The following is a 6,848-nucleotide window of genomic DNA, read 5'->3' as shown; positions in this document are numbered from 1 at the left end:
CTATAAGCCAAATGAGTAAAATTGTATTCATTTGTCTTGTAGGAACTCTTCTACTGTACAATATAACATTTGTGTGTTATATAGAAACGACTTTAACTTTTTCGTAAACATATTTTTATTTTCTGTTTCTTTAATGTGAAGCGGTATCAGCGTGTGAGGGTGTAGTATAGCTCCGCCCGTCTGTTGAGGCGCGAACAATAATATAAAGAATTAGTAAGCATTTTTTATTGCATGTTGATAGTTATTTCTTGATTAGTTCCTTTTCTGCACTTTGGCACAAACGCCGCTGACGCAGAAGAGCGGCTCGCGACACACGGCGGACGGGGTCTCCCCTAACTCCTTGCTGTAAGTCTTGCACCTGGCACCTTCCGCTGTAATTGGTGACAGACAGTAATTAGTAAAACCGTTACATATAAAAGGGGTACAATGTTATCTATGTAAATGGAAATGAACATTCATAGATAACGACCGCTTAACCTAGTTGAGTTCGAATACCGGTCAGGGCATTTATTTGTGTGTTGGATATGTTTATGTATGAAAGTAATTGTTTATATATACAATAATAGTTCAGTATTATCCTTTTTCTAGTTCTTTCCAATTGGCTATGAAATTAAGGGTGTTACCCTAATTACTGCTAAATAAGCAGAGCGAGGTTAAACAATTGTTATTGAAGCTCTAGATGTAAAGTACATTTATCACCATCTAATACAGCGGTCGGCAACCTTTTAGCAGCCAAGGGCCACATAGCAGTCAACGAAGTAACATTTATGACTTTATCAGACATTGTCATTTGTCAATATTACATACAAAATAGCCAGGGAGGCTCGCGGCCCGCAAGTGAGAGGTTCGCGGGCCGCATGCGGCCCGCGGGCCGCTGGTTGCCGACCGCTGATCTAATACATCATTTTGACTCTATGATTTTGTTTTCTAGGTTATAAACCAAATGTTCAAATCTTATTCGATTTGTTAATTGAATTTAGCCGTTTTGAATTAATAGAGGACCTAATAATTTTTCAACTCTATAATATTATTTTTCATGCTGGGCCACATCCTAGCTAAACGTTAATATTCCCGTCCTTAGCTGATTGCTCTGACTGGTTATAATAGTAACAAGTTCGAAGGCCTTCATAACAAAAGATTAATAAGTTCTATGCCCACGGGTGCGGATGCGGCTCATTAGCCGCGCTACGTGCAACTATGCCTGTAACAATAGAACCGACTATTAGTTCTATCCCGTAGTTACTCAACTTCTAATACTTTTAAACGCTATACTTGGAACAGGATAGGAAAGTATGAAAAAATGCCTGCTCAACTTTTATTGCTATGGGCGAGCTTGAGCTTTCTGCAGGCTTGACCTTTCGACGTAACCTTACATGAATCAATAACATTCACGATATGCACCATTTCGTGTTACTTCACCCCTTACAAATATAATAAGAATGGCAATCGGACTCGATATCGTAAAAACACAACAACAGTTGTTTCGGTATTTCGTTGTTTTTTTGCCTATTTCATTCAGTAAACTGCTAAACGTTTTCAATTAAAAGGGTAACCATTTAAAATATATATATTGTTAGTTTTGTGTTGGCTAGATCCTAGCAAAACGTTTTGCAATAAGCGAGATTGTAAACTGACGACTGTTTATAATCTTACGGTGACATATAAATATCTATTTAATTATTTATCTTTCTTTAACTATTAATCTACCTTCTATGCGACGCTAAACGTCACATCTATTACTCTTTGTTTGATTTTAACCATATAAATAATTAAATATTACTATTGTTGGTGCTCTCTCCAAGTGAAACGAATGACGGTGCTGTAACTGGGACGTGAATTTATATCCCGATCGGAAAATGCATTGCGAAAAGCTTCAAAGAATTAACTTTTATAATAGCTTTTAAGTGTAGGGCTAACTACGAGTATAGGTAAGTAATCATTAATTCAGCGCGTTTTGTTTTTTTAGTTAAGTAGAGGTAGGTAACAGGAGTAATATTAAATATTCCAAAAATGCTTTGATATTGAAAACTTGTCGATTTTACTATATTTTAATTTCTCTTGATTATATTATAGTACAAAAATAAAATATAACAATTTTATATCCAAATCAGTTTGACATATGTATGCCTGCGATTTCGTCTGCGTAAATTCACGCGATAAAAAGCCAATAAGTATTCATCCAAGTAAGTAGTAAGTATCCTATCCTATGCTCTTCTCCAGGCCTCGAACTATCTTTATACCTACCAAATTTCATCTAAACAGGTTCAGCGCTTTAATCGTGAAGAGGTAACAAACAGATAGACTTACTTTCACATAATTTATAATATTAGTAGGGATAGGGATAGGAGGGATATTAGTAGAAATTACCTATAGGTAGTAGAGATTGCTAAGGAAGAAAAGAGCATGATTATAAAATCGGAGCGGTGTAAATAACATTTAAAAATTGTTCTCATGGAAATGCTTATCTGGGGTTCACTAGGGAACAAGACCCCACTCTAGATGTCTCTTGGAAATAAGAAAAGCTAACGAGGTCAAGAGGGAAAGCGGCGCTCTCCACCGATCAATCCGAGAGCGGTATTAAATGTGTGAAATAAAGTAGCGAATAAGTGACGCTTGTTTACTGATGCTGAAATAACATGGGTCAAACGAAAAGAGACAAGACCAATTTTATCATTAGGTAAACTTATTTTATGACACCATACAGATACACCTACCGTGAAATGGGGTGAGTAGGGTCAAAACTGAAATTCAAACCTCGATAACATTTTATTTTTACATATGAAAACTGAATGGTGTATATAATAAGTGTTCCGGACGTTTGTATTTTAGTTTTTATTTTATTTTGGGTAGTTCCATTTCATAACTTTGACAAAGAGGAAAACCCACCTCACCCCGTAGTGCCTCGTATTTGGGGTGAGAGGGGTTTTCATACAAAAGTGATTTTGGAAGATTGTTGGATCGATTCTTTTTTATTATGCGTATTACTATAGCTCCATTTTAAATTGGAATACATTATTTTTGTAGCAGTAGCCTTAAAATCCCTTCTCTCCCCATTCATAACCCACCTCTCCCCGCGAAACCTACTCACCCCGTTTTACGGTACCTAAAGAAAACCTTAGTTTTACGGAAAAAACGCCAGTTTTCCCTATTTAGTGCCACTTCACTCGTCTACCTTTTGAGGTATCTTTGATTTCAACAGTTATTTTGGAGATTTAGCTACCTACCTACCCTTGCGAGCTTTTATGTTCGAACTTTTATTTTTCTCTGTTACAAATGTTCATACCTGCTTATCTACTGTTTGATATCGTTTTGGTGTTTTTAAAAAACGGGGATCTATTCATTACGACGCATTGAATAACGTTTGAAAAACGTTAAATGAGAATATTTTTTACCCGATTTCTTTTATTTTTATTCCTCATAGAGATAAAACTTGAATGACAACTTAAAAAAATATGATTCAGGATAAGAAAGGTAATACCTAAAGATTTCACAAAATAAAATGAATCAAATTTTTTGTCCGTTGTACCTACACTCACCAATAGCTGTCCACATATACCACGTGTACACAACATATATCTCAAGTCATTAAGGCGGCTGTGGTACTAAAATCAGCTTGTGGCTGGCTTCAAGCAATAAAAGCGCTAGTAGAGGTAATTTAAAGGTTTAATAATCAGATAGGTAATTTAAAAGACTTTGGCACTTGATATTTGACGAGTGGGTTTAAAAAATGCATATAACCGACCATCGCGTGTCGAACCACGCATAACGGAGAGTTTCGTACCGGAAAACGATAAAAACATAAAACGTAAAAGTAAAGTAGCACATATACACAGCACGCTAGAATGTTCTTTTGTCCAGAAAGGCAGTTTTCAGCCGTTTTACTCGTGACAAAGGCACATTTACTCGTCAACGCATAGTACTTTTCTCGGATAAATCGAAAATATCTGGGAGACCGAGCTTTGCTCGGAAAACATATAAAAACCCAAAAATTCGCGTTTTCACAGAGATAAGACCTAGCTAGATCGATTTTTCGCCCCCAAAAACCCCCATATAGCAAATTTCATCGAAATCATTAGAGCCGTTTCCGAGAAGCCTGAAATATATAAGTAAATAAATATATAAATATACAAGAATTGCTCGTTTAAAAGGTATATTAAGATACAACAATAACCCAATACCTACTTTATATTTAGTCTAAAACCCATGAATAAAACGTAATTAATAATTACTAAATTAAGTTGTGCAAAAAGACTGGGACACCAAGTTTAAAGATAAATAGCTGGCGTCAGGTAGGTCCGGCGCTACACTACGTACAAAGCGGAGCCGGCATTCGTTGGTGGTTATAGAAGCTCGTCCTAATACCACTGGTTAGATGACGTGCTCTTCTGGTTCCCCTGGACCAGGTGGTATGCGTAATTTATCCAACGTTAAAAAAAAGGTAGGGTCCGACTCACCGAGCAGAGTGACGCAAGCAGGGCAGCAGCCGCACTTGCCAGAGTGGTTGGGCTTGTAGATGGACGGAGAGTGGCAGGTCGAGGACTGCACGGGGGCGCTGCACGGGTGCTGCTTGCAGTAGTTGGTGCCGCACACTAAGTCGCCGTACGCAAGGGCTAGAGCGCACGCCAGCACAAATAGGATCAAAGCTGCCTTCATGCTGTAATAACCAAAATCAAATCGTAAAAGATACCTCACCTTCGCCGGCAAACAAATACTTCTACAAGTACACTACATCTATGAAAATCTAGAAAATAATCTTAGTTCTTTTATAATCACACCAAAGAAAATAAAGGTCCAATTACATTTTAAGTTAAATGTTAAATGCCTGTTGGATACCTGTATTTTAGTATTAACAGAAAATCAAAAACCAACGCAAATAAAAAATCCGTTTTACAACTTTCAAATGAAGAGGGTGTGTGGGAAGGCGTTAAATTAAATATTTAACAATAATAAACAGTGGGAAGCGTAAGCTTTTAGTACATAGTAACGTTAAGTTTGAGGAAGCTTTGCCGGTTTTAGTAGGTACATTTATTAGAAAAATGTATATAACAAGGCGTTAGAACGGGGGCTATTAGATATGTGTTACTCGTACCCATTTGTGAGGCATTATTTACCTATTGGGTTGTTACCCATATTATCCTTTCAAATCGAAATTTAAACCGAGCCTGGGACGTGTATAAATTAAATTAAATTAAATATAAACAAGAACATAAAACTCGCGAACCGATCCGAAACTGATTAATTCGGGATTTGGTAATCCCGAGTGATCTGCACAAAACTGAAAACGATTGCCCGCTCTCCGCGGCATTGAACGCCGATTCCTGAGCGTTCGTGCTGCGAATGAATAATGTACACTCACAGAAAAGCTTTTTCAATGTCTACGCGACGTGATTTACTACATAACAGAACTACTCCCTACGCTAATAATGTGACGTGGTGTGGTATTCCTATACTTTGTACATATTTCTAATTTCAAAATTATTTCATAACTAAAATAATAGTAATAAATATAAACGGAAAACATTTCATACGTATTGTGTAGATATTGCATAGAAGAGTGTAAGTATTGGGTACATACGTGATTTTAAAATCATTTACAAAACCTTTTCTGTTGCATTAATAACTTTAACTAAATGTGTAGAATATTTAATTTTAATGGACTAAATAATTATATAAAATAAATAATTTAAACATCAAAATTAAAAATAAACTCTGTTTATTTTAATGTTTAGTTTATTTATTTTGTAAATGCTGTTGTGCTTTCAATTTATTAAAATTATAAAATATCAAAAGTTAAAAATCTCACGAAATAATAAAGATTTTTTTTATAAAATATGTTTCTTACTTTCTTATTTATGTAGTTAAGATCCGTGTCAAGTGAGCTGCGTTCGCCGAATGGAATGCGAATCGAAAAGCACCGAGGAGCAGTTATACAAATAGCTCCAGATAACCCCGGGACGTGTTTATTTCGCAAGTTGCTCTCTGGAGCTCATATCTTTGTGTTTCTCGTCTTTATCTTTAAACTTGTTGCTGGCGATGATAGCACTTCGTGGAATAGTTATTGTCATTTTGTAATTAAGTGTAAATTATCACTGTTTATGAGTATAATGCCTAACAAACATGATTACTAAAACTGAATACCTAAGAAAGTGGCGGCAATTTTACATACCTACATTTTCCTGTGCCACGGAAACAGAAACCCTTTGTTACGTTACCACTTTTTTATGTTAGTTATATGTTTATTTAAGAAACTAATTTTGTTGGTGAAAAGGTCTGTAACTTTCTCGATATAATAGCTATATGTATTTTTAATTCCTTTAAATAAGTATTCGTTTTAAAAAAAAGTAAGTAGATGCCTTTTTATATCGAACAAAACGATAAATAAAACGAAACAAAAGAAGAATTTTACATGACTGATGGACAAGATAGTGGTGTGTTGTGTGTTCCATTAGAATCATTAGTTTTATATCATGGCCCGATTGTGTAAAAGGTTTTTATCTACACACATATCATAAACCCTCTATGTTACCTTCAAAATCCATAAATAATGGCCCACATTACGATAAACTGTTTTGTTACAGCAAATTTCTTATCTGTGAAAATGTTGTAATAGCTTCATTACTATATCAAAATCGATTTGGACATATCTGAAAAAACAGCAATTTGATTTGACCCCTATTCTAATATCAGTCGAAATGACGTTTTATTCGAAATCACATGACAATTGCATACAATATTGACAAATCTCGCATGTTAGTTGATATCGAACGATATGGCAATCGAGCCTGACTCTAGTTTGTCTCTGAATTTAAAAAAACTATGGATGTCTGACGTGCGTGAAAAAAGTTTTC

At 35.5% G+C, this 6,848-nt stretch overlaps 1 protein-coding gene across 1 annotated transcript; it reads right to left on the bottom strand.

Annotated features, from left to right (window-relative positions):
- Positions 1-210: 210 nt before the first annotated feature.
- On the bottom strand, positions 211-5,982 carry LOC134793236 (fungal protease inhibitor-1-like). The gene is made up of 3 exons (XM_063764805.1): positions 5,843-5,982; positions 4,455-4,654; positions 211-371 (listed from the first exon to the last, which is right to left on the bottom strand). The coding sequence occupies exons 2-3, from the start codon at positions 4,651-4,653 to the stop codon at positions 253-255; spliced, it is 318 nt and encodes a 105-aa protein (XP_063620875.1). The 5' UTR covers position 4,654; positions 5,843-5,982; the 3' UTR covers positions 211-252.
- Between the last annotated feature and the right edge of the window lie 866 nt (positions 5,983-6,848).

This window comes from Cydia splendana, chromosome 8 (assembly GCF_910591565.1).
Source record: "Cydia splendana chromosome 8, ilCydSple1.2, whole genome shotgun sequence".
NCBI lineage: Eukaryota > Metazoa > Arthropoda > Insecta > Lepidoptera > Tortricidae > Cydia > Cydia splendana.
Note: the sequence above shows the minus strand (reverse complement) of the source record. Positions and strands in the feature narration are given on the sequence as shown.